Source organism: Carlito syrichta, unplaced genomic scaffold (assembly GCF_000164805.1).
Source record: "Carlito syrichta isolate Samal-C Ts95f unplaced genomic scaffold, Tarsius_syrichta-2.0.1 Scaffold308820, whole genome shotgun sequence".
NCBI lineage: Eukaryota > Metazoa > Chordata > Mammalia > Primates > Tarsiidae > Carlito > Carlito syrichta.
Window position 1 is genome coordinate 85,842 of NW_007252916.1, and position 27,999 is coordinate 113,840.

The window sequence follows — 27,999 nt, forward strand, 5'->3', positions numbered from 1 at the left end:
CATCCTGAGGCAAATTTCTCTCCAGGTGTAAACCCAATGATAACAAACAAGTTTTGTGCTTCCAAAATACAGTGGTGGGACAGGCACAAGACAGATATTTCTATTCCAAAAGGGAGAAACAGGAAAAAAGAAAGAAATAACAGGTCTCGGGTTCAAAACCCAACAGGACAAACAACAATAGATCTTAAGGTTTGCGAATAACTTACTTTGACTCCAGGTCCCACCTTCTGGACACACTGGGATGAGGGTTGGGCCCCAAGGTTCTAGATCACCCCTTGGGGTCACTAAGCATTGCCCTACTCACTGCATTGCACTGCAGTGTCTGCAGTGGCTCCGCCCCTGTGACAAGTCTGTTTTGGGCCTGAGGCTCTCTGAGACATCCCTTAAAATCCAAGTGGAGGAAGCCATGCCCCCACAGCTCACACACTCTGTGCACCTGCAGAATTAGCACCACATGGATGCCACCACATGGATGCCACCTCTGGAATGGCAGCCCATTTGAGCCATAGCTGGGGCAACTCAGGAGAACTATTCTGGAATGCAGGCAGCAGAGACCCGAGGTGGTCCTAAGCAGTAAACCTTGAGGTCCCACAGTACCTGAGCCCTCCTCCTAAAACCACTCTGCCCTCAAGACCCAAGCTCTCTGGGCCTATGATGAATATGGAAGCCCCAAAGATCTCTGAAATGCCTTTTGGATCATTCTCCCAGTCTTGATGAATAGCATCTGGCTTCCTTCTATGATTACTAATCTCCTTGTTAAACAGTCACTGGCCATAGTCTTGGTTTTCTCTCCTAAACAATGCTTTTTAATCTTTTACATGGCCAGGCTGAGAATTTTCCAAACCTTTACATTCTGCTTCCCTTTTGATAATAAATTCCACCTTCAAGTCACTTTTCTCACATCTTACTACATGCAGTTAAAAGAAGATATACAGCATCCTGAACACTTTGCTGCTGAGATTTCTTCTGCCAAATATCCTAGCCCATCTATTTTAAGTTTTGCCTTCCATAAAGTCCTAGAACACAGACATAATTTAGCTAAGTTATTTACCACTTTATTATAAGGATATGAAAACAACATTAATCTTGTACATCTAAAATACAAAAATCCAAACAAAAAATGAGGGTAGCCTTTCTTCCAGTTTCCAATACCTAGTTCTTTATTGCTGGCTGAGATGTCAAGATTATCTTCACTGTCTGTACTTCCACCAGCATTCTGTTCATGACCATGTAGGCAATCTCTAAGGAGGCGGCTTTCCCTAGAGCGCTCCTTTTTTGAGCCCTCACCAGAATCACCCTTAATGCTCTGTTCACGGCAATAAAAACTTTTCCCAGCATTCACTTCAAAACCGTTCTAGCCTCTACTCATTACCTAATTCCAAAGCCACTTACACGTCTTCAGGTGTTTGTTATAACAACATCTTACTTCTCTGGTACCACTTTCTGTCTCAGTCCATTTTGCACTATCACAGAATACCACAGACTGGGTAATTTGTATAGAACAGAAACTTATTTCTCACTGCAAGTCCAAGATCAAGGCATTGGGATCTGGTGTCTGGTAAGGGCTGCAGTCTCACACAGTGGAAGGACAAAAATGGAAACAAACTCCCTCCATTAAGCCCCCTTATGCTGGTACCTAATTCTATTTAGGAGGAAGGCATCCTTGTGGCCTAATCACCTCTTTAAGGACCCCTCTTAATACTGTCATATTGTAACACCTGAATTTTGGAGGGAATACATTCAAATCATAGCATTCACCAAAACTGCTATTTTTCTCCCACGTTACATATTCTTTAGGAAACCACTCAGGCCCAGGGAAAAACAATTATTTTCTTCTGAAAAAATCCTAGCTATAGCTTCATACTACTGTAAATGGGATAAAACCAAATCATGCCTGATATTTTTCAGATTAAGTTAATGATTATCTAACTATGATTTTTACAAAATTTTATTCATATTGACCACATTCATTTGTACTAGAATGGAGCACCAAAACTCTTATTTTCAAATTAGATGAACAATATTGTGCTTTCATTTGTACATCTCTAATTACAGAAAGATTTATTATGCATTTGTACTATTCTGTGAAGCATTTGCTCATGTCTTCTACCGTTCTTCTATGATCTTTCCTGATTACTTTGTAGAGGCTCTCTAATGTAATGACCACTTACCACATAGTGGCTACAAACATTTTTCTGATTTGTTTATCTTTTGATGTTTTGATATTAAAAAAATGCTTATGTCATTGGATATTTATCTAGTTCCCTTCTTTATGTTTATGTTATGGATCTCTACACTGAGATTAATAAATATCTATTCACTCCCGACTTCCCCAACTAAGGTTCTTTTATTTTACCCACATTTTAAAACCCTTACAGCTAGGGGAGTTCTCTTGGTCATGTAAATCACTTAACAGATGAGAGTTCAGTGACATCACTTAAAGGCTTGTTTTTTGAAAATGAGTTGATCTTTTTTAATGTGGCCTATGATTTGGAGTCCTCAAGCATGTGTTGTGTTTCCTGCCAAAATATACATACATATGCTTTCTTCTTTCAGCCACCTAACATCTGTCTCCCAATTTATTAGGTGACCTGGGGCCCTGATGGCGAACTTCAAGGGCCATGCACTCCCAGGGAGTTTCTTCTTGATAGTTGGACTGTGGTGGTCAGTGAAGTACCCGTGGAAGTACTTTCACCAAAAGCGGAAGAGCAGCCGACAGCATCAGTATGAGCGTCTTGAGATCATTGAAGCCGCAATCAGGACTTTGTTTTCGGTCATTGGTAAGAGCAAAGGCCATTTGGTCTAGACAATCTCTGCAACATACCCAGAACTTTTCATCCATTTTCTGAGCCTATGAAATACATGTCTCCACTGGCAAATAACAGGACAAGAATTTCCAGTTGGCTACTAGACTGCCTTAACGTAACATCTATTTATATTACCTTGGGGTTATGAAAACCTGTCACATAAACTACATTCTTTTCCTTACAAGGAAAGTTGTAGGAAGTTGTAGGAACAGAACACATACTGTATGAAGGGGCTGGTTTGATATACATATGTTTGAGGAACAGGGTCCAGATTGTTGTCATGAAGAATTTCTTCTAAGCTTCCCTAAAGACATTTTGGGCACCAGGCATAAAGACAAATCTTCTGCCTCCCCAATTAGGTGATAAAAGTAGAAAAAGTAAGAACTAAGAGCTACCTTGTAATGCAACTTCATCAATTTTCTGGTCCCCATCATGGACCTCCAGCTGGCTTCCCAGTGTTTTAAAACACACTTTAAAACAGTGCCTGGGAAGGGGACTCACTTGAAGTCAGCCCTGCAGACACACACCTGGAAGCTACTTCTCTTTCTTGGGTAGGTATAGGTACCTTCATTACCCAGATTCTATTTTGAACCTAATTTTTTTTCCTGTCTGGGATTTCTTTCCTTCTCTCTCTCTCTCTCCGCCCTCCTCTTTCCTTCCCCTTCTCCCCCCCACCCCTTTTGTTCTTTTTTTGAGTCAGGGTCTTACGCTGTAGCCCAGGCTGGAATGCAATGGCACCATCATAGTTCACTGCTACCTCAAACTACTGGGCTCAAGAGGTCCTTCCTCCTAAACCTCCCAAGTAGCCAAGTAGGGACTACAGGCATGTACTACCACACCCAGCTAAGTCTATTTTTTTGTAGACGGGGTTTCACTATGTTGCCCAGGCTGGTCACAAACTCCTGGCCTCAAGCAAGCCTCCCACCTCACTCAGCCTCTCAAAGTGCTGGGATTACAGACGTGAGCCTCTGTCTGGGATTTCTTTCACAGCTCACTTGGCAGGGGAACCCAAAGATTAGTGTATCAGCCATGCTCTCATTTAAGTAATGAAGCCTTGCTTTCATCTCCGCTCCTAGACAAATTTCCTGGGGTCCTGTGTGCGGCTGTGTTTGTTGCTGCTTCTTTCCCCAACCCCAAACACCTAAAAGAAAAAACGAAAGATGTCCACACAGATTATTCACCAAACATATAATTTTACTGAAGAAGCTGCACTCAAGGCTGCAAAATAGGTCTACCGATCGATAGGCCACCATCAACCCTATCTTGACTTCATTCAGGCCTTTGGGTTACTTCTCGCTGTCCTATTTGTCTTGGAGCTGTCCTTCCCGCTAATTTCCACTCATTTCCCTGCAGGAATCCTCGCAGAACAGTTTGTTCCAGACGGGCCCCACCTCCACCTCTACCATGAAAACCACTGGGTGAAGTTAATGAATTGGCAGCACAGCACCATGTACCTCTTCTTTGGTGTCTCAGGACTTGTTGATATGCTCACCTATCTGGTCACGCACGTTCCCTTGGGGGTGGACAGACTGGTTATGGCTATGGCAGTATTCGTCGAAGGTAATTTTGTGGAACAGATGGAAAAGAGGAAAGGGAGCCAAACAACTATATTTATGAGGGATCAGAGTACAAAAGACCAGAAATGTTGTAAATATAATAAGCTTCCCCAGAAGATCCACAACTCTGGACTCCCAAAACCCGAATAAGACTTAGTCCTGGCCGGGTGTGGTGGCTCAGCCTGTAATCCCAGCACTTTGGGAGGCCGAGGTGAGAAGATTGCCTGAGCCTAGGGCTTCAGGACCAGTCTGGACAACTTGGTGAGACCTCGTCTCTACAATAAATCACAAAAACTAGCCAGGCATGATGGCATGCATCTGTAGTTCCAGCTACTTGAAAGGCTGAGGCAGAAGGATCGCCTAAACTCAGCAGGACGAAGCTGCGGTGGCCACTGCACTCCAGCCTGGGCGACAAAGAGTGAGACTCCAACTCAAAAAAAAAAAAGACTTAGTCCTATGCTCTGGGAGGTCCAGACGATATAATTCCATAGAGCAGTCCACCAAAGCCAGAGGCTTTCAGATGGTTCTCAAGGCCTCTGATTGACACTACAGACCCCCTCCCTCACCTTCCCACTGCCACGGGGGCACACACATGCATACATACAAAATATCCCAACTGGTAGAATGCCACCACGCAGGGTGATACATTCCTTTGGTCAAGTAAGAGAAACTCTGCACTCCACCCCTCACCAAAGAAGTCCCTATCTTGCTTCCATCACAAATCTCAGGAGACCCAGCCGTGAGGAAAGCTTTAACCAATATGACTCCCATTAACTGGGGTACGAAAACACATTTTGTAATCCAACAATCTCACTGACTTCTGTACCTCAGTTTAAAACGATTGAATGAGGGCAAACCCGAATTTCAAGTATACACACAATCTGTTAAGAAATCAGCAACGTTTCACCTATGCATCCTGTATTGACCCTACCATGGGTTCTGTAAAGAGATACGCCCTTTGCTGCTAAAACTCTTTAACATACCCATGCATATCTGTTGCCCTGTAAAGTTATGTAAATGCTGGAAAATCCAGCTTTGAGACAGGTGTAGGAGGAAATCCCAGTGATAATTGCAGATCTCTGATGGTTGACATCTGGTCTGTGGCAGGTTTCCTCTTCTACTACCACGTCCACAACAGGCCTCCCCTGGACCAGCACATCCACTCATTCCTGCTGTTTGCTCTGTTTGGAGGGTGTGTCAGTATCTTCCTGGAGGTGATCTTTCGGGACAATATTGTGTTGGAACTTTTTCGAACCAGTCTCGTTATTCTCCAGGGAACCTGGTTCTGGCAGGTAATTATTCACATAAGGCCCCTTGTGTGGTTTGGACTGAGGAGCCCCACTGAGTATGCCCAAGAGAAGTCCCAACAAGAGCATGTACCTGAAAATGCAGCACTGACATGTGTGGGAACGAGTCTAGATGGCTCTGTTCTCCACGCTCCCACCCCTTTACCTCCACAATTTTATTTATTAATAACCTGCTGATGCATTAATAAGCAAAAATCTACAAAATATGAAGATCAAATATTTCCCAAGCGGTCATCCCCCATGGATGGACTGATCCATTTTACAGGCTCCTCACACTACACCATTCACTTGAAATGTGGACCCTGAAGTTGTATTGTTTTTAAATAAGCCCATATACTAAAACCGAGAGTAACTTAGAGCAATTTCCCATGTGAAAAGGGCGGAAACTGTGAGCTGGTTGGAAATTTATGGGTCACTTTGGTGGCCACAATGTGAGGTTTCTTCTCAGGACAACTGATCTCAATAGCCCCTTCTCTGTATGACCCCCTAGATTGGATTTGTACTCTTCCCGCCTTTTGGTACACCTGAATGGGACCAGAACGATGAAGCAAACCTCATGTTCATCACCATGTGCTTCAGCTGGCACTACCTGGCTGCCCTCTGCATTGTGGCTGTCAACTACTCTCTTGTTCACTGGTATGTTTAAGACTGTTGTGACATTGTTCCTCCTAGCCCCTAAGCAGTTCTGATCTGATTAACTTCCACCATTTAACTTCCATCAATGAATGCCAACTGTACACCAGATTCTGTGCAAAGTACTCAACATCCATAGGGCAAGTTTCACTAACCTGATTTACAATGAGGGTAATGCTTTTTGAAGTTACCTGTCTGGGTAGCAGCAACCTGGAGACTCAGGTTTCAAATGAGATTCTGACAGACCTTAAGCCTGTGGTATGTGAGGAGCACACTGAATTGGGAATTAGTACTGGATGGCAGTCCCTGCTGTCACTGGTTCTTTCTGGACCCATCATCTTATTTCTGGACTTGCCCTGCCTACTTCCAGAAATGCTGTGACAACTAAAAAATATACCAGAGTATATATCTTTAGAGGTATATAAATAACCATGATTTCTATGCACATGTCTGGCCCTGTGGAAAGCATTTACATTGTATTATCCCATTTAATCTTCATAGCTTTATGAAATACATTTTTACAGATGGGGAAACTAAGGCATCAAAAAGATGAGTAGTAAACGGCAGAGCCTCACAGAGCAACGGTGTCTTTTAGCAAATGGTATTACTAGTGTTATTGCTGTTGAGCTGCTCCTACCTTTTACGAGTATTCTCTAGGCCTTTTCCCTAGTCCCAAAGCAAGATATACTTCACCCAGAAAGAGTCCTACATAGACAAAACAGAAAGGATCTCATTAGTTCTACTGGCCAGTGAAACAAGAACCAGAAGGCAGGAGACCTTGGTCTCAATTGTGATATTCAGTAATTTTAACCACAAGTCCCTTTACCTACTGGTGAATAAATCACGGCCAAAGAAGTCAGATATGTGGACAAGTAAGCACAGTGTTTGATAGCAATGTAAAGAAAATGGAGCTGGGTGCAGTGGCTCACACCTGTAACCCCAGTGCTTATATATAGGAGGATCACTCGAGACCAGGCGTTTGAGATCAGCCTGGACAACATAGGGAGACCTTGTCTCCATCAAAAAAATTTTAAAAATTAGCTGGGCATGGTGGTGTATCCTGTAGTCCCAGCTACTCGAAAGACTGAGGGAGGAGGATCATTTGAGCCAGAAGTTCAAAGCTGTAGTGAGCCGTGATAGTGCCACTATACCCCAGTCGAGGCAACAGAGATCCTGTCTCTAAACAAATATATATAGAGAATGCTTTAAGAACCAGTAGATGCCTTTATATTCTTGGGTGAAGGAATTGGGAGATTTCTCTGCCTAACTGGCTCTTATTGTTTCTCATTAGTTTTCTGACACGGATGAGGAGACGCGGAGGAGGAGAAATCATTGGGATTCAGAAGCTGAAGTCAGATCACACTTACCAGACGGCACTCTTGAATGGCTCAGATGAGGAATGAGCAGGCCACGCAGATGGCGGAGACAGCCCACTGAACAGCCAGAGTGAATGTAGTTCGCCCTCTCCACCTTAATGCTCGCTGTGGTCTGCTCTTAAGGTCTATACGTTTGCAACTCCTCCTTTAATACAAGATTGGAGGTCCTAAAACAGGAAATTAGGCCTTCAGTGTTCTGTGTAACTTGCTGTTTGGATTTTTAAACACAAAGTCTGTGTTGGTGCAATAACCTTTATAAAGAAAAATGAAGTAATGCCTTTAAGCACAAGCCTCTGTGTCTCAGTGTAAAGAGCAATCAGAGACTCTGAAAGTTCTAGAACAGGAAGCGCCTGGTGGGTGAATCAAGATATGAATCCAGCAGGAAAACTTCCTACTGCTTTGGATAACTTACCCCCGGGTTTTTCTCAAGAAAGCAGGTACTTTCTTATCAGAAAGATATCAGGATGTAAGAGAACGACAATGCCTTTATTTTAGAAAGTTACAATTCTTTCATATTTTTTAAAAGTAAAATTCAAACTTTATTTTTTAAATATTACTTGTTAAACATATCCTAACTAATAATACCAGAGTACAGCAATACCACTGTTGGTAAAAGACAAAATTGGGCCAAAGGTGACTTTTTAAAAAAATCAGGAAGCTAGTTAGTGGTCCCGCTGAGTTGGAACTCAGATGTTCTGACTCCTGGTTAACCTAACAGATGATCTGACAGGAAAGCTGTATAATGAGGTAGAGAGAAAAACATCAGGTTATAGAAAGCCTTCAGTTTTAATATAGCTGAAAGCAAAGGACATGAATTCTGAATTAGTAATATAGTTTTGATACTCTAATCTTGATTCTGGATTTTTTTCTTTTTTTGAGTCAGGGTCTCAGGCTGTTGCCGAAGCAGGAGTGCAGTGGCATGAACCTAGCTCACTGCAGCTTCCAACTCCTAGGCTCAAGCGATCGTCCCACCTTAGTCACCCAAACAGTTGGACTACAGGCAAGTGCCACCAAGTCCAGCTATTTTTTGTAATTTTTTTTGTAGAGACAAAGTCTATGTTGCCCAGAGGTTGATCTTAAACTCCTGGGTTCAAGCAATCATCCCACCTCAGCATCTCAAAGTGCTGGGATTACAGGTGTGAGCCACAATATCCAGCTCTTTTTTTAAATTTCCTTCAACAAATATTTATTAAACATCTACTCTATTCCACCAGTGAAATAGCTATAAGGATGAATGGGATGTGTCCAGCAAGGAGTTTACAGTATAATGGGAGAGACATGCCAGCAGTTATATCCAGTGTGGTGGGTACTGTGAGAGGTGAGTACAACCACAATGAGAGAGAAAGGAGGGGAGAAGAAAGGGGATCTGGCCCTATAAGCAAAGCACATTCCAGGCAAAGAGAGTGGCATGTACAAAGGCAGTGAAAGCACACAAGAACAGTGTTAAATATATCAAACAAAGGTAGTGAAAGCATGGGAAAACAGTTAAATCTATTAAGTTCTACAAACTGATAAAAGCAGGTTAGGACAAAGTTGAAGTGCCTTAGAGATCAAATAATACCTTTCACTTGCACAGTATTTTTGGATTCTGAGATGCGTGCTATCTCCTCTGGGTCTCATAACCACCTGTAATGTGGCATGCGGTCCTGAAGAAATGGTGGTTGGCCTAAGGTCACACAGCTACCAAGAGGTAAACCCAGTCTTCAGTATGACTCAAAAGGGGATCTTTCTCACTGTTCTACCCTGCTATGTCACACAAATCCGTAGAGAGAATTTATATAAGGCACTGCACGCACTTTAGAAAAAACACTGTACTTTAAGTAAAAGGTAACCTTCCATTGACAACCAGTCTTTCAGAGTTGAAATCACAGTGTAGGGATTAAAAATGAACTACTAAAAACACTGAATTTGAGAACTCCTGGGTCCACTTTCAGGGTTCACCTTGGTTTGCCAACTGTGCATAAACTCAAGAATTCACTCAACATGCACTGGAGACCCTATTATTGGTAATTAACATAAAATGTGTTCTTTCCTTAGGGATGGAGGTAGGAAGACAGAACCTATTTGCTACCTCACTTTCATTAAAATAAAAATCCACATTTGAGATTTTTTTAAAGAGCAGAATATTTTAATGAAATGCTGCATTTTCTCCAGAGGGAGAGGCTGAGATGTAAAAATCAGATATAAAATATTAAAATGTATTTGGATGCCCTTCACACAGCACGGTCTGTGATATCTTCATGGAAGTGATTAATCCTAGCATAAACATTCTTAGAAGTGGTATTGAAGAATAAACCAATCACAGTACTATTCTCCAAATACTGTCTGAGATAATGTTGTCTGAATTTTACCAACCTCTATCAACCAGAGGCTCAGGGGCTCAATGGCTGCCACCGGAAGTCCTTCCGGACTTGTTTCCTGAAAAACACCCACCAAAGCTGCCACATCCATCTCCAGGAGACTCCTGAATCAGGATACAGAGGAAGCATATGCAGTGCAAATTCTGGTGCTGTCACCATGAACAACTGCAACAGTTTCCAGTCTACACTGTTCTAGTGGACAGTGCCAAGATTACACTTCCTGGGGAGTCAACCCCACATTGGCATCCTGAAACAGACCTACTCTTTTTATCTACAGCCTTGCACTCCAGGATGTGCATGTCTGCATGCACAAAGGAGACGGGCAGAGTCAGGTGACTTCAGTAAGTAACAGTGTGGGCAGGGCTGGGGCTGAATGCTAGAGCTACTTCCAAGAAATCACTTAAGTAAACCCAGAAGGCATTTGTTTTCAGCCAGCAGTAAATACCTAAAACAAGATCTCTAAAAATGTCTACCTTTTTCCCATTTAGCAACTGTCACAAGACTTTCTATGTGAAATATGACTCTTGGAAATAACCAAGATGTGCAAATATCCAAGTACTACAAAACACAGATGCACCCTCCTTCCCGCAGGTGAAGGGTTTTTCACCCATTTCCCTGACTGCAATCCTGTCTCTGTTACCAGTCTCACTTCTGCACCAGACCCCTACTCGCCCATGACAAGCTCAACCTTAGCTTACCCTCCTCACCTCTGCTCTCTGTAATCCAGGCTTCCCAATTCCTAAGTCTGGATTGTCCCTGAGGTTTGCCGAGACATGTCACAGCCACTGTACCCAAAGGAAGGCAACAGAAAGGGGAGTGACTTAAAATGTGAAGACTGGGTCGAGCTCAGTGGCTCAGCCTATAATCCCAGCACTTTGGGAGGCCAAGGCGAGTGGACTGCCTGAGCCCACAGGTTTGAACCAGCCCAGGCAACTTGACGAGACCCCGTCTCTACAATAATTTAAAGAAAAAATTAGCCGGGTGTGGTAGCATGCACCTTGGAAGGCTACTTGGAAGACTGAGGCGGAAGGACTGCAGGAGCTTAGCAGGTCGACACTGGGGTGGCCGTTGAGGGTACCACTACATTTCGGCCTGGGTGACAGAGTATGACTCCAACTCAAAAAAAAAGTGAAAACCGCATTTACCTCTTAGTTCTCTTTAACCTTAACGCAGACTCACATCTTACCACCATTAAAAGGAGAATGATGACATCCATTTTACAGAATTTCTCTAAGAATCAAATGCACTGTCTATAAAACCACTGTGTAGCCAGCAAGTCCTCAGCCCCTTCTCCACTCCCCTGCCATCCGCCTAACCTCCCAACATCTACACCAGGCCATCTCTATCCCACGTCTTCTAGTTCTACTTCCCACCAGGAGACAAGAACAGCTCCACTTCTTCACCCAGGCCCCACAGATCATCACATTTCCACAGATTAAAAATACAAGGTAGGAGATAAAATCTTTAATAATTGAGATACTCTCAAGAGACCTGGAATCCCTATCACTGCAGAAAAGCTTTACCTCTACCCACCCAGCCCCAAGACAAGAGAAGCATATGTTAACAACCAGTGCTTTAATTCCATATTACATTTAAAAATATCATTCTGATCTCAGCCTCTAGCTGATGGAGGATGAGAAGTGTGAAAAAGCCAGGATTAAAAGACTTGCAAATCCAGACTGACCTCTTTTGGGGTTGGTACTGCCAGGCAGACCCCTCTGCACCTCATTTTCCTCCTACCAACTTTACTCTGGAGCAGGAGTCAACAAAATTGTCATGTAAGAGACAGTTTAGGCTGTCAGTTCAGCCTGCTAACCCAGAAGCAGTCACAGATAATACATAAACAAATGGATGTGGGCTGTGTTTCGAAACAACTTTATTTACAAAAACATGCAGCCAGTCCTAAGGGCCTGGTTTGTGACTCTTGCTCTGGAGCACAGCAGAACGTAAACTCCGAACTGTAACAAAGTCTGTGCTGCAAAAGCACCATTTCCACTCTCATTCTCCTGCTCTGTCCTCTGGCTCTGGACTTCCAAGTGTGAGCAGGTTTGCCAAGCAAAAAGTGGACAAGTACAAATAGATCCCAACACTCCATCTTAAAAAGTAGTACCAAACCAACCCACGTCAAGAAATCCACACCACTTTACTTTGTCTGTTTTTCCCACCTTACAGACCCTTGATTACTATGTGGTATCAAGTCAGCCCCCAACTTACTAAGATTCTTGCAACTCTCTCATTCTAGTCAAAAGAATAAGTAATTAGTTTGGTGTAGGGGCTAACACCCATTTCTATTTGATAAAGACGTATGATAGGTTTTTAAAAAAATAAGTTACATAAAATTTTCTGGACACAAAACTCCTATCCAGACCACTAGTCATGGAGAAGACCGGGACCTGAAAAATACAACCCTCATACAGAACAAGGCTTATTTGCTGTGTACTCTGCAACTGGTAAGCCCTCCCTGTGTGTCTTATTCTCAGAAGAGAACCCTGGCTTGTATGACATAACTGTGACCTTCCCCAATTCCAACAGAATCTTCTCCTGGACTGGTACAGTGCAAACCTTGGAACCCTGTAGTGAACCTTTCTCAGGGTGCTCCACTGTGGAGCATGGCAGCAGAATCCAGGTCACTGTTGCCATCATCCTCCTCCCGACTGCCTTGGACAGACAAGCTTAGAGGAAGGATGCGAGTTCCCTGTTCCCTTGCTTTCAGCCAGGACAGATCAGGTATGGTCTTTTATGGAAGCCATCTCTTGCTCATAGTCACTGTTGCTCAGGTGCCTGTTTAGGAGATGGAGCTGTGGTCACAACAACAGTAGAGACTGCTTTGGAGGAACCAGAAGCTGTTCCCTGTTGGAGGTGGGATGCAGGAACAGTCTGGATGCGCACCTGTTTGCAAAGAGAGAAGATCTGGTCAGTGGATTGCAAGTGGGCTCATCAGTTAAGAACAGCAAAGGAATAAGACAGGAGCCTGATATGGCCGACAGTGCCTTGGACCTTACCTGTGTGGCCTGGCCTTGCTGCTGAAGTTGCTGCAACTGCTGGGCAGTGAGGAAACTAACAGGCTTATTGCCAGCAATGAGTTTAGTACCCGCTGGCATGGTCGTGAGGATGATATTACGACCCAACCCACTGAGGCTGTGGAGGGAAAGTAAGAGAAGGTATAACACTATCATGGGATATTCTCTCTGACCCACATCTAGGCCGCACATTGAAGGACAACAAGGAAGTCTAGTGCCAGTGAAAATCCCAGCATTCTGGATTAAAATGGAAACCAGCTGCTGAGACCACCTTTCTTCTGGCTTCTATACTTCCCATGGCAGAAGAAAAGAGCAAACCCAGAAGCACCCAGTGCCCTGATGCCCTAGGCTCTGTGCCCTGACCAGTGGGAGTAATGGACAGGGCCCCAGAAGTATGTGCTCCTGGCAAGAAACCTTACCACAATAGCCTCATCACACAAGCTGTCTTGAGACACTAGACTGATTTCATCGTACTCTTTATCCCTGTTTAGGCCAGAGCACCAGGTGACCCTTATCCTTTGAACTGTTTTAGGTTTAAAGCTCAAATGTCAAAAGGAGGCTTGCATCACATTCACCTAAGCCCCACCCCAGCACCTCCCACCCCTTCCTTGCTAGTCTCCTCAGTACACATCACTGCCCAATATAGTATAATGCTTTTTAATTATTCCTCTCCCTGTTCTACAATGTAAGCTTGGAGACAGCATGGATTTTTGCCTGTTTTAATCACCGCACCTAAAATAGTACTAGGTGTTCTATAAATGATGTTGATGGACACAATGAAGGAAAGAGATCAAAGGGGGACCCCAGAAAGACCACACCTGAAAGAACAGCCACATTCCCATTCTGTGACAAAGCCTGATACTTATGCCCTGTCTGCCACCTCCACCCCCCAAATTGGTTCCTTCACTACAACACAGCACTCACTTGGCTCCAAGGTTGCCTTTGATGATGGGGGCTGTGACCACACTCTTGCCCTTCATTGGCTGGCTAATCACAGAGAGTGGAACTGTGATCCGCGTAGGCAGCTTCCCCTAAAGAGAAAAAGCAATCAGGTTTTGTAAGATAGAGGGAAATAAAGAAAACCACCAAGTGTCACCTATAGGGCAACAGGAACTAAGGGGCAAGCACTACAGACTTTTTCAGTCATGATACCCACCTGCATCTCAATATCCCTGAGGATTGGGCCCAGGTAGCACTAATAAAATCACTCAAATACCATAATCAGGTGTCATCTGATCTGCTATGTCCTACTGCATGTTACCCAAAGCAGCAGCAACCAATTCCATCTACTTTCAACAGAATAAAGCCTGTACCTAAATCGCAAAGGCAGGTGTGTGTTCACCTAAACACAGTCCTAGATTCTGAGCTTCTTAAAAGGTAGTCTTTTTCATCTCTGTATCCCCCAAGACATGGCACAGTGCTTGGCACACTACTGTTTGATGAAATTAATGTGAGGAAGGACAATAGAGCTCAAGAGTTAATACAGCAAGCACACGACTACACTTCTCTGGAGTGCCAAGTGCAGTGATGGGGAACAAAGAGCAGGGCTTGCTGAATTACAACAGATTACACTCCAGGTGCTTTCCATTTCTCCCAGCGATAAGAGAGGTTAGTTAAGGAACACTAATAATAAACTCAACCAAATGAAAAGTCCAACTTCCAAGCTAATAAGGTTGAAGAATAAAAAATTTTTTAAGAACTGAAAAGGCCTAGTCTTTGGGGGCTTCAAGCTGGTTAAGATAGGTCACTACATCACCTGTTTTCTGGATGCATTGGTTTTAAAATTTATATGCATTAAAACCTCACGTAAATTAAATCTGATTTTTAAAAGACAATTAAAGAGGAGTAGCTGACAGGAGCTAAGAAAGGGCATAGACATTTCCTATGAGCAGACTAATTCTAAAGAAGCCAGGCACTCAGCCGCAAAACTGTGTTGCAGGTCCCCACACCACTCTCCATACAGTTTACTCACAATTTGTAGCCTGTTAAAAAACAAAGATGTCAACAGGTAGGGTCTACACATAGATTTACTTATGGTTTTATTTTCTTCCCCAAAAATGCCTTTGTTGCTTACCAACCAAAATTATCCCTTCAGGAATCAGTCTAACTAGTTGACTAGAATGGGGCGGGGGGAGCACCATTCACTACTTCTGTTCCACCAAACGCTCTCCACATTTACCTAGATTTTTTTTTTTTAGATTAGAAAATATAATTTAAAAGTAAATGGGGGAGATTCACCTCCTCAAGGTGCAGGAGGTTGCTAGATTGATCATAATAGGATAAATGGCACTGGATAGAACATTTTCGTGTCAGGAAAAGGATTTTTTGCCAATATATTTTTATTCACTTTCGTTTACTTTAATCACTCTGACATTCTGAGGCATTGGTTTTTAATCCAGTTCTTCAAATACTGGATTAAAAAAAAATATGTTCTTTTTTTCTATGAACTATTTGATTATAGTTGATATTTATGTGACTTCTAATGAAAACAAGAGATACACAATAGTAAATATTTATAGTAACCAATTCATTTTCATAGATATGGAACAATTTCAATAAAAAAAACTAAAGAACCAAGACACGTGATTAAAATCAAAAAAGCTGAGAATAACTAACATAAACCTAAATTTGGGGTTAATGGATTAATATGAAATTTTTTGTCTATAGCCTTTTAAATAAAAATAGTACCATTCAAAAAATTAATTTCAAATAATTATTCAAAAATATTAAATTAACATAAAAACATAAACTTAAATTGCACAGCTATAGACAAAGAAAAGTTTAACATAAACTTAATACAGAGTTTTCTTAGACTTAAGAGAAACAGAAGTGAATCAAGTAAGTGCAGATTCCCCATCTCATTTTAACTTCTGTGATATAGAAACTATAGAAACCTAAATAAAGATTCTTCCTTTAAACCACACTGTGGGGCAACCCCCTTGGGTTCCCCCCCACTGTGGGAGCTTTTCTGTCCTCTCAATAAATCCTGCTTTAAAAAAAACAAAAACAAAAAACACACACTGTATTAGAGTTTTTTTCTTTGTGTGTTAGTTTTACTAGTGTCTTTCTTCATCATTCAGGATTTTATCCCAAATTAACCTTTACCTACAAACAAAAGGGAACCAAAAAAAAGTCAGAATTATTTTTTGGAGTGTGGGTCCCATTTAAGCACAGGCTTCCCCCACTAGGTAAATATCCTAGGAACCCATCAGCATCGGTATACAAACTAGCATTGTTGTGAGAGGCTACATTTCAGCTTCAGTGAATTTTTTTTGGAGATTCTTTCAACACCTTTGCTTATTTCATGATGGGTGATTTATTTATTTATTTTTGAGTTGGAGCCTCACTCTGTCGCCCAGACTGGAGTGCAGTGGCCGCTCCCAGCCACTGCAACCTCAACCTGCTGGGCTCTGGTGATCCTTCCGCCTCAGCCTTCCAAGTAGCCGGAACTACAGGCGTGTGCTACCACGCCCGGCTGATTTTTTGATTTATTGTAGAGATGAGGTCTCGCTGCCCAGGTGGGTCTCGAACCCGCGGGCTCAGGCAATCCGCTCACCTCAGCCTCCCAAAGGCGTGGGATTACAGGCTGAGCCACCAAGCCCGGCGATGGGTGATTTATGAGCACACCTGCCCACAACCGTGCTAAGTGTTCCACAGTTTCTAACCAAAAACAGCATGATCCCCATCCCCACTCACCCTATTCTACCCCACATGACTTTTGTTTCCCCAGTGAAAAAAGTCCTCAAAGGAAAATGTTCTGCTGATGTGAAGGAAATGAAACACAAAAGAGCAGAAGCTCTAAAAGGCATCAAAATCAATGAGTTCAAAAACTGTTTTGCACAGTGGAAAGTGTCTCAATGGGTGTATTGCATCAAACAAAGAGTACTTAGAAGGTGACTGAAGTTTAAACATGTTAGAATAAATACACATTTTTAAAATAAATAAATTCCGGGTTTTTTGGGTCTCACCCTGTAGCTTATAAAGTGGAACTGTGTTAGAGACTAAAAAATAAACACACATCCATCCAGAAACATACTTTTGTTGATATGGAAACCTGATTTATGAGAAATGTAGTATTTAAAGGTAGTGAAGAAGGGACAGCTGATGATTTTGGCATAATTTGAAAACTATGAAATGAGATCCCTACACACCTCATGCCATTCATAAAAATACATTTCAAATAAATTAACAATTAAACTTTTTGTAAACACAAAATATATTTTATAACCCTGGGTTGAAAAGGGGACAGGCACAAAACCTAGAAAAGATTAGAGAAAACGCTAATGGATATAATCAGATACAATTATAAATACTTATAGAAAAAAAAGTCTCCATATGTGAAGTTAAGCTGACAGATTGGAAGAGAATATTTCTATAAAGAACATCCAGAAGATATAAAGGACTATCTCATACAATATGAAAAAGCCAACTACTTCGAAAGAAAATTGGCAAAAATTTATTCACTCACACTAGAGAAATGAAATCAGAAAAACTCCTTTTCACCAGTCAGACATATACACAAAGCTAAAGAGATGTAATATAAAAAAAAGAGAGAGAGATGTGATAACAGCACTGGTTAAAGTCTAGGGGAAACAGGAGACTTGCTGAAGGGAGTGCATGTTGGTATGGCCTTTTTTGTAGCACAACTGGAATATTAAAACTTTCACTATGTATACCTCCATGAATCCAGAACAGTCACTGTAGCACTGGTTAACAAGTGGAAACGTGCCCTTTAACAGAACCACTTCTATAGATTACTACGATATCAAGAACCCCCCAGTTAGTATCTATATATGGCCTAGAACAATCCCCAAGACATTTTAAAAAAATAAATAAAGCAAATCATAGAACAATATATAGATTAAGGTCTCTCACAGGTTTTCAGTTGTTGTTTTTTTTTTAACTATGTGCATTATGTATCAAAATGCTTAGGAAAAGGACTAGGAAGATAAATCCCAAATTACCAAGAGTAATTAGTCCTCATGAAGGGAGAACTGCAATATGGTGAAAGAAATTTTATTTCATCTGCACTGTTCTTTTAATATTTTAAAATAATGTATACAAGTACTATTCTTTTATAAATTGTGTTTCAAAAGAAAACAAAAATGTCTATCAGTAAACAAATCTAGTTGGGTCAAATGAAGTGATATAAACAGGGTTTCTAATTTCCATTCCTAAATATTCCCTAGTCCTTAAGGAGTCTGTCGCGTTGGGAGAGAGGGGTGTTTAACAGCCTTAAAAAGTTTCCTGGAAAGAAGAGTTATTCTTTATCACCAGTTACTCACAGCCTGGGATGTGGACACAACCGTGGTGCTGACAGGGACCTGCCGCACAGTGGGGGCTCCTGTCCCGATGCTGATGGGGGTGCTTGCAGCCCCAGAAGCCACAGCCACAGTCTTGGACACAGCAGCATTCATACTGGGCAAGGATACTGCTGAAGAGTGGACAGTTCCAGACCCACTGGCTACTGAGGGCCCTTGCTTGGTGTGGGTTGCAACTGTGATGGTCTGGCCTGCTTTAGGAGGCATCACCCCCAAGCCCTGCACGATGCGGATAGTGGCAGCTGGTTTTGCTTCTGAAGAGGCTACCGTGCTTTTTCCTTTCTGGTCTGCCACACTCACACCAAGAGCTGGCATCAAGCGAAAAGCCGAGTTTGAGGCTTCTGTTGGTTTGAGGTCAGGAGTCACTTTTACCACGGTGGTACCTGTTGGAGTGGATGAAGGGGCACTGGCTGAACTGGTTTTTGCAGGGCTATCAGCTGCATGGACTGGATTGGAAGTGACATGTAAGGTAGCAGAGATGCCTTTGCCTGTAGTGCTGCCTCCTGTCCCAAAGAGGTCCTGAGTCAATTTGACTGTGGTAACCTGGGATTTGGCCAACGTGGCCATCACGTCCGGAGTGATTCGCAGAACCGTCTGACCCTTGGCATCTGTAGTGATGGAAGAGGGTGGCAGACGCAATACATCCTTACTCTGGATGCGGAAGTTAGTGGCTGTGAGTGGAATGCTGTTGCCTGTCTGGGGCTTCACACCAAGCTGCCCAGTGATTGCCACCTGAATGGGGAGAAGCAGCATTGATGAGAGATTCAAGATGCTAAATTAGTGACACAGCAGAATTAGTCAAACTTCCATTTCATGGGTTTATGTTTCATATATCTTTTGAACTTTTGTATTGTGAATCATAGTAAACATTCACAGGTAAAGAATAGCATAACAAACCCATTTACCCTTCACCTAGCTTCAAAACTTCTAACTCTGGCTCAAGCCTGTAATCCCAGCACTTTGGGAGGTCGAGGTGAGGGGAATACCTGAGCCCATGGTTTGAGAAAAGCCTGGGCAACTTGGCAAGACCTCATCTCTACAATAAAAAAACAAAAAATAGCCAGGCGTGGTAGCACACGCCTGTAGTTCCAGCTGCTTAGAAGACTGAGGCTCACCTGAGCCCAGCAAGTCAACACTGGGATGGCTGAGAGCGTGCCACTGCACTCCAGCCTGGGCAATGGAGTGAGACTCCCAACTCAAAAAATAAAATAAAAATCTAACTTTGTCAATCTTGTTTTATTCATCCTTCCCTACCTTGGGTGGGGGAGAGATGGGGGGAAGAAATTGAAACATTTTAAAGTAAATTCAAGATCTATTCTTTTGCTGCAACCTAGAAAAGGACTTTTGAAACTAACACACACACACACACACACACACACACACACAGCTATCTTCACTACCTAATATAGTATCAGTATATATGTATTCACATTTCACTGTCTCAAAAATTTCTATTTTTATTTGGACTAACCTTCATTTTGAGAGCAGTGTGGCATGGTGGTTCCGAGTATGGGTTTTGGAGCCAAACTTCTTGGGTTCCTATGCCAACTCCTATCTTTTTTTTTTTTTTGAGACAGGATCTTGCTCTGTTTCACTAGCTGGACTTGAATTCCTAGGATCAAACTATCCTCCCACCTCAGCCTCCTAAGCAGCTGGGACCACAGGTGTGTGCCACCACACCCAGCTTCCTAACTCCTAAGGCCAATTCTCCCATGTGTCATAGACGCTACCAGTTGTACTCAGGGACTTTCTCTCGCTGTGGCATGATCAACTTTCTCCCCTCTACTGGACTACGGCCATCAGAATGCAAACATGCTACAACACTTCCCACCTGAAAAACCAACCAACTACAGTTAACTCCACACCTCCTTCTACCTACTTCACTCCACTCCACATTCCACTCCAGTTCTCTGCTCTCTTCAGTTGCAAAATTCCTCTAAAAATTACCTATACAGTCATCCCTAGGTATCTGCTAGGGACCAAGTAGACAGACCCCTCATGCAGATACCAAAATCTATGGATGCTCAAGTCCCTTTTATAAAATGATGTAGTAGCTATATATAACCTATGCACATTCTCCTGTGTATTTTAAATCATTTATAGATTACTTACAATACTTAGTACAAAGTAAATGCTATGTAGTTATTGTACTGGTTTTTAAATTTGTATATTTTTATTGTACTGTTATTTTAAAAGTTTTTTTCTGAATATTTCAAGCCACAGTAAGTTGAATCATAGGACACAGAACCCACAGGTGCAGATTGTCCTCATAGGCAACCATACTCACTTCCTCACCTTACTTTCTCTTTTGAACCCATCATCCAAAGCCACCAATCCCCTGGTCCCATCACGCACACTCATGATCCACATCCAACAAGTCTCATCTCATACTGTCACTGCACAGACACAAGTGCTGCTACCTCCTTCGCAAGCACTTTTCTCTGTCTGTCTCACAGTCTCCACACCTCAATTTTCCTCTAATGGTAAATGATGCCATTATCTATCCAGCCACTAAAGCCAAAGCCATGGGAGCATTCTCACCTTCCTCCTCTCAGACCCCTACTAGAGTCACCAAAAAACCATACTGGCTGGCTCTCCCTTCACCTGTACCCTCACCACCACTCTCACCACCCCTAAAGATTGCTCAGTCCACCCTAAGCCAGCATTGCATTTAGCTTGGACTACTCCAACTATGGGATCCTACATGATTTCCCTGCTTCCATTCTTGTTCCCCATAGTTTATTCTACTCAGTTGCCAGGTGTTTCTTTAAATGCAAACCAGATCAAGTCACCCTGGATCACCATCTTCCAGCAGCTCCCTATCACATTTAAATCAACCTCCAAGCCCTGTATAATCTAAACACTGGCAGCCTCTCCCCACCTCATCTTCCTATACCCTCACACTTCCTCACTACGCTTCAGTCCTGATGGCTTTCCTGCTGTTCCTCAACCATCGCCTGATACAGGTGCACTTGCCATTTCTAGGCCTGGGACGTTTCACCCTCAATCATCATTATGCGACAAGCTCTTGAACTCCATTCCTCTCTCTCTAATGTCACCACCTCAGATAGGCCCTCTCTTATTACCCTAGCTAAAACAGCACACTACCACTCTCCACACTTTCGTCTGTCTGCTGATTTTCACAACATTTATTACTGCCTGACACTGACGTCTTTATCTCCCAGCTCTTAAGAGAATATGAATTCCATGAAGGCAGGGATTTAGTCTGTTTAATATACCACTAAATTCCCAATACTTAGGACAGCGCCTGGCACATGACAGACATTCAGTTTTCTTGAATGAAAAAAAAATGTTACTTTGTTATGTAGTTCCACTTTTTCATCTTTAAAACAAGGATAACAAAAGTGCCAAACTACAGAGCTATGAGGATTAGATTATTATATTTAACAGGTATAAAATGCTTATTAGCACGGTGCAGGCACATGGGAAACACTCCTATCAGTATTAGTCGCTATTCTGCTTAACAATTCTTGAAGTTCAACAATTATCATTTTATATTCACAAGTAATAAAGTACAAATATATTCTACTTTTACTAGTGGTAAACCGAAAAGCCAATAAAACATGGCCATGGGAATTTGAATAAATTATGCCACAAGTCTTTAAATAAATTCATAGAGCATTTACTCCAAATCCAAAAAACTCAACTACTAAATGCTGAATTACAGAAAGAAATAGAAGAAATCTCTTCAGCATCTATAAAGGTGGCACAGCTTTTGGTGTGAACTCACATCCTAAGTACCTATAAACTAAGGGTCAAAGATGACATATCTTCTTCCCACAGGCTCCCAGTCTGGTCAAGAACCTCCAATTTCAGCAGTTCTTGCTTTAGGACAAAGGAGTAAGAATCTCCTGGAAAGAGGCCCACCTACCTGCTTGATAATGTTCTGTCCTGTGACGTTTTGAATAACGGCAGCTGTGGAGGCACTTGGCACAGAGGTCCCAGGAGAACTTGTGGCTGGCTTACTCACGGGGCTAGCTGCAGCAGGGAGACTTGTCACTGTAAGCCCCGTCTGCCCAGGTCCAGGCCGCTGCACAGTGGCTGCTGCAGTCTGTGATTTGACTGGAACGGTGGCCATTACTGTCTAGTTCAGGGCATGAGGCCAAGAGCTAAATTAGACACTAAGATGCAGAACAGCACTCCAAAAAAGGTCTCCCACATTTACCACCCAGGAAGTATTCCTCTAAGAGTACTTCTAATCTAACTGTGCTAAGGGGAATCATCATTCTCTAAAAAGTACATAAGTGTCTTCCAAGACTAGACAAGACTGGGCATGTTCAGAGTGGTATGGCTGTAGACACAAAGGTCTTATTTGTGTATAACAGCTTAATTTTCAGAATATCTTTACATTTAACAATTAAATAATATGTTATTCCTACACACTGAGAATATAGTACACCTTGTTTACAGTAAAGGAAACTGAGGCAAAGAGGATACAACTCCTCTAAATTCACACAACTAGTTAAATGGCTGAAACTAGAGGCGCCATAGAAGAAGTCTGAGATTTAGACTCAACAAGATTTGGATTTATACCCCATCTCTACCACGGTCCTGATGTCAGAATCCTGAGTAAATCACTCATTTACTGACTCCCAACATATAAAATACAATATGTAAAAATTCTTACCCAGGTTTGAACATTAAATGAGCTGATTTGGCGTCCATCATCAGCAACAGCAATAATCTATGATGTCTCAGTCCTGACCCAGGTTCTGCCTACTTGACCCATCAGCCCACCACTAGTTCCGCTTTCCCTGCCACCCAATGACCTGCAGCTTCCCTGTTTACCTGGGGCACTACTTTGGTCTGTGTGGCAGTAGCTGGAACCCGGATCTGTGGTCCTGCTGGCATCTGTGGCAGTGTCTGGGCTGGCCCTGCTGACTGCGGGGGAATAGCAGGAAGGCTAGGCTGGGCCACCACTCGCACCTGGGACAGTCCAGCTGAGCCAGAGTGACTCACAACCCGGGCAGCAGCCTGAGAATTAGGTGGAGTCTGGCTGGAAGCTGGGGAAAGCATTGTTCCTAGCTGTGGCATTGTTGGTGAGGACACTAGAAGAACCCTAGAAGGAAAATCAGGGCAAAATAAAAAAAAAACCAGGCACTTAGGGCATATATACAAAAGGAATTTGGAGGAGAAGGAAAGGAGATGCTCACCCTGAGTTAGATTTAGTTGGTTCGGAGATGGTGGTAGGGCCACTTTTGTTCACCGATGACACAGGTGGAGGGGAGATCGGAGTGGCAGGCAATGCTGGCGTGGTGGGGGTTACAGGGGTGACTGGGGTGGGTGGCATGCTGGAGTCACTGAGGCTCATCTGGCTCTGCTCAGAAGGGCCACTGCTGAGAACCTTTATGGAGTTCTCCTTGCTACTAGACTTCTAGAATGGAAGATAAAAGGAAATTTACCTGTAGGTGTCAGAAGGTTTCCAAGAAAGACATGTACTATGGTAAATGAAAGCCATTTAGCAGTAACTCTTAGTTGCTGCCATCCCAGAATCCCTAAGCAGTTGCTCTCACTTACCACCTTGGATGGAGGCTTAGGTTTTTGCTGAAGGGCTTTTCTAGCTTTAGCTGCAGCTGCTTGTGCTTGGTGAATCCGCTCTGTAAACAAGAGTGGTAAGCTTTGGCAAGAGTTTAACCTCAGTATACTAAGGAAGAAGATTCTGCTAAAAACCAGTGCCTCACTGGTGGGCTGAATCCTGCCTCTAGAATCCTCTCCTGTCTGGGCCAGAAAGTCAAAAGGAATCCTAATCTAGCTGAACACACTGCCCAGGGGCCTCACACACCAAACTCTTCTTCACTTCGGTCACGATGCAGGTAGATCCACAGCTTTCGTCCAATGTCATACTTCACACAAGGGTCTTTTTCATAATGAAGCCGATCCAGTGCACCACTCACTACTGTATTCACCTACAAACCAGAGCAAAGGGAAGAAATAAGTCAGACTCAGATAACAGAAGGTAATTGTACTCTAGATAAAAAAAACACTGGATGTGAAGTTACAGCTGGTAAAGAGATTATATTTAAGCCCAGCTGTGTACTCCCAATGTTTTGTCAAATCATTTGGCAAAACAATAAATGCTGTAAGACTACTGGATACTGACCTGTTTTCACTGTAAGGATACTGTGAACTGAGTAAGTGATTGGCCTTCTTTCCTTTATCATAAGCTAAAAGAAAGCCGAGAGCCAAATCTGTGCTTCACTGACAGTAAAGGATCTTGGTTGGTCACCACTATGCATTTTTCAAGATATCCTTTTTTAAAACTTTGTTATATGTGACATTTCCTAATAATTTTTCTTAAATCATTCTAAAACAAAGCAAAAGTAATGTCTTCTCCATCCTACCTGAGTGCTGGTGACATCTGGTGCAAGAAACTGGGAGTCTTTAAGGAGCTCACAGATCTCTGCCCGTGTGCCTTCTCCATTTGGCAGTCGAGCAGCCGCATCCCGAACTGATGACAGCAGAAAACGCAAAGTCCAAGAGTCAAGCCAGGCTCCCTCTTGATGACCGTCTCCCAACCTGCTCTGGTAGGGGAAGCTCCCTGGGGATCCTGCTCCTCTACCCCACCAACTCACCAACTCCCCCCTCATGGCTGGCACCTTTGTCAATGGAGTTTCCTATACCTGTCAGACTTTTAGGCAAACCACCTTAGAACTCAGTGGGCCTGTGAACTTGGGTGGGAAGAAATTATATCTTTAACTGAAATTTTGTATTTTCTTCAATTATGAACTAAGATGACAAAGCATATGTTGGAGTGCTATGATGGTATAATAGAAACCAAATATTTTCATGTATTAACATTATTGCAGAAAAGTTCAAAATATCATTTACACTCATCACTATCTGAAAATTACAGTTATCGCTAAGACCTGCTGCCGGATCTTGTCATACAGTATTAAAATAAAAGCATATCTATTTCTGTACCAAATTTAATACCGTCATTAACTATTTTAACACGACTGATTTCTTTTGTAACTCTACACGTTTTATTTTATGCAGTTAAAAGCATAATTCCAAAGGTTCCAACAGACTGCAAATGGACTCATGGCACACAAAAAGGTTAAGAACTCTCATTTTTAAAGGAATCACAGCCTGGAGGAAGAAAATTCCTACACATAACATAACTATTCAGGTGGCCTAGCAATTCCTAAATGAACACAATTGTAAGGCCAGACTTCAGGAAGAAACACTGATTCCTGGCATCAGTCTCTGGGCAAATTTCTCCTTCAATTCACAAACTCCAAAGCTTCTGAAAATTATGCCTGACCCTCAAAGACATCCCTGGATGAAAGAGGGAAAAGGGAGAATGGAGTTCAGGTTAATTAGAGAAAAGCTCTGGGATCAAAAAAGGGAACCCTGATAATGAATAGAGGGCACATACCAAGAGACAGGATGGTGACATAGGCAGGCCGGTCAGAGCGCAGCAGTGAATGCTCCCGAGCCTTGTTGAGTGAGGTCTCCTTGTCAAACACGCCCTTCACTGGCCCCACCACGGACTCAAAGCCATGCATGCGAAAGGTGAACGCCTTATGGGGTTGGCTGTACCTATAACGCTCCTACAAACAGAGAAGGAACAAGGCTTCTAAGTCAAAATGAGTGAGGTTCTTTCTATAAGGAAATTCACATGGAGTTGTGGAGTTTAAGACCAGCCTGGACAACATAGTGAGACCCCATCTCTACAAAAGAAAAATAAAACAGGAAGGAAACAGGTGATTTTACTAGAATATTGAGCCAAATACAGTGGGGGAAAAAATGGTCCTCAGAGCTGGACACTGAGCAAAAGGACAAAGAGGTAAATATAAATGTACTTCGTTACCTGGAAAAAAAGAATATCAAAGCATTTCTTATTCCTTTTCCTCATACCATTCCACCCCAACAAGCAATCTCAAGCAACAGAGTATCTAAAGTGAAAGGAGTGGATTTTCTCCAAGAGTGTGGGCTCAAAGAGAGTCAGGCTCAGAGCTTTTCTCTGCATGGCTCACAGAGACTTCTAGGTATTTCTTACCTGCTCCTGAAAAACCCGTTTCTCCTCCCCTGTGCTGGGCCGCACCACATAGTCAGTTCTTCTAGAACATAAAGAATTCTGTGTCAACCCTGAGAGCTGGCACATGAGTCAGACCCATCACTCCTCTTCAGAACCACTTCCTCGGCAACTTGGAAAGATTTCTCTTCATAAGCACTCAGTTCATGCAAAGGTGAAAAGCCCACTTTACAGTTCCTACCAAGTTAACTCCTGTTGGTATTTCCAAAAGTACTAGATTCTTAGAAATTCAGCAAAGTATTGGGTAGGTAAGAAAAAGGCTGACATTTTTACCTACTGTTTTCAGTCTTGCAGCTATGTAAGCCCATTCTAATAGCAACAAAAAATTCACCTTAGAGAAATAAAGGGTTTCAAGAGTGTTAGATGACAATGGCAGTTTTTCTGCCTCCTGGGAAAGTACCCAGAACTTGAGTTCCACACCCCTATTACACGACACAACAGTTCTGCCACACTTACACTGGGCCTCTGCATTGGCATTCAAAAATCTAACTATAAGGCCAGACACAGTGGTTCACACCTATAATCCCAGAACTTTGGGAGGCTGAGGTGAGAGGACAGCCTGAGCTCAGGGGTTTGGGACCAGCGTGGGCAACATGGTGAGACCTCATCTCTACTATAAATCAAAAAATTAGCCAGGTGTGGTGGCGCACATCTGTAGTTCCAGTTACTTGGAAGGCTGAGGTGCCATTGCACTTCAGCCTGGGCAACAGAGTGAGACTCCAACTAAAAAAAAAGAAAAATCGCAGTATAGAACCACACAAGGCTGGAAACAGAAGCACAAGACGATGTGATACTAAGAGTCAAGGGACCTCAGTTCTAGTCAGGGCCCTGCCACTAATCTTCAGTGAGTCAACCTCACGCCTTAATACATTGGTAAAATGAGGTAGGTGGATTAACCATTCTCAAAGAGGGAACCCAGGGAGCAGTATACTGATGATAAAGTATGTTCACCTACAAGGTAGACCACATGCCCCTCAGAAGCTCGATGGCACAGTCCTCTCCCCCAGTCAAGAAGCCCTTGGGGGGAGTCACTCTGAGGGGAGTGTGCTGTCCTTCTCAGGTATGCTGAGGCAGGTAAGAATCCCTAGGATCTCTAGAGTCCATTACAGCTCTAACATCAGCACTAAATATCAGCTCTAAATATCAGCAAAACCATGGCAGTACCTTCAACTACTGTTTCATTACCACCCACCATTAGAGTATTGTACTCACACCCGAGGGACAGGTGTTGTGGCATCTGAGCTGTCTTCATTTTCTTGCTGGAGAAAAGGAAAACATTAAAAGGTAAATGAACTAAAGAATTCTGGCTAACTTAAGGACTCTGAAAAACTAATGAGTAAGATCTGGTATTTCTTAAAAACCATACCTTACAGAAGGCCTGGTCTTTGGTCTCTAGCCACAGTTGGAAAAGGGCAGCTAATTCCTTTTCATTATCTTGGGACTGACCTATAAGAGGAAAAAAAAACCAAAAAACAAGATCTAAGGTATTGAGAATGCCACTTTCTCTTTACTTGCTATACCTGTGCCAGACAGAGACCATATCAGGAGCTATGGCAATGA

The 27,999-nt window shown here is 42.7% G+C and overlaps 2 protein-coding genes across 3 annotated transcripts in view; one reads left to right on the top strand and one right to left on the bottom strand.

Annotated features, from left to right (window-relative positions):
* Window positions 1-2,587: 2,587 nt before the first annotated feature.
* Window positions 2,588-7,938, top strand: TMEM45B (transmembrane protein 45B). 2 transcript variants are annotated; one of them, XM_021716464.1, is made up of 6 exons: window positions 2,595-2,780; window positions 4,161-4,367; window positions 5,471-5,655; window positions 6,161-6,306; window positions 7,435-7,436; window positions 7,595-7,674. In XM_021716464.1, the coding sequence occupies exons 1-6, from the start codon at window positions 2,603-2,605 to the stop codon at window positions 7,600-7,602; spliced, it is 726 nt and encodes a 241-aa protein (XP_021572139.1). In that variant the 5' UTR covers window positions 2,595-2,602; the 3' UTR covers window positions 7,603-7,674. The 2 variants fall into 2 exon arrangements, with proteins under 2 accessions (XP_008064095.1, XP_021572139.1); XM_008065904.2 differs by lacking the exon at window positions 7,435-7,436 and having other exon boundaries at window positions 2,588-2,780; window positions 7,595-7,938.
* Window positions 7,939-11,488: 3,550 nt separating this feature from the next.
* The window catches only part of NFRKB (nuclear factor related to kappaB binding protein), a 33,029-nt gene continuing 16,518 nt past the window's right edge, over window positions 11,489-27,999 (bottom strand). The window contains exons 12-25 of the mRNA XM_008065905.2: window positions 27,806-27,885; window positions 27,652-27,698; window positions 26,404-26,464; window positions 25,780-25,954; window positions 24,743-24,849; window positions 24,184-24,307; window positions 23,919-23,998; window positions 23,555-23,775; window positions 23,190-23,460; window positions 22,273-22,485; window positions 18,345-19,112; window positions 13,984-14,090; window positions 13,042-13,177; window positions 11,489-12,928 (exon numbers count right to left, since the gene is read on the bottom strand). Of these exons, the coding sequence (XP_008064096.1) occupies window positions 12,803-12,928; window positions 13,042-13,177; window positions 13,984-14,090; window positions 18,345-19,112; window positions 22,273-22,485; window positions 23,190-23,460; window positions 23,555-23,775; window positions 23,919-23,998; window positions 24,184-24,307; window positions 24,743-24,849; window positions 25,780-25,954; window positions 26,404-26,464; window positions 27,652-27,698; window positions 27,806-27,885 (2,516 nt within the window). The 3' untranslated portion in view covers window positions 11,489-12,802. The remainder of the gene's footprint in view (window positions 12,929-13,041; window positions 13,178-13,983; window positions 14,091-18,344; window positions 19,113-22,272; window positions 22,486-23,189; window positions 23,461-23,554; window positions 23,776-23,918; window positions 23,999-24,183; window positions 24,308-24,742; window positions 24,850-25,779; window positions 25,955-26,403; window positions 26,465-27,651; window positions 27,699-27,805; window positions 27,886-27,999) is intronic.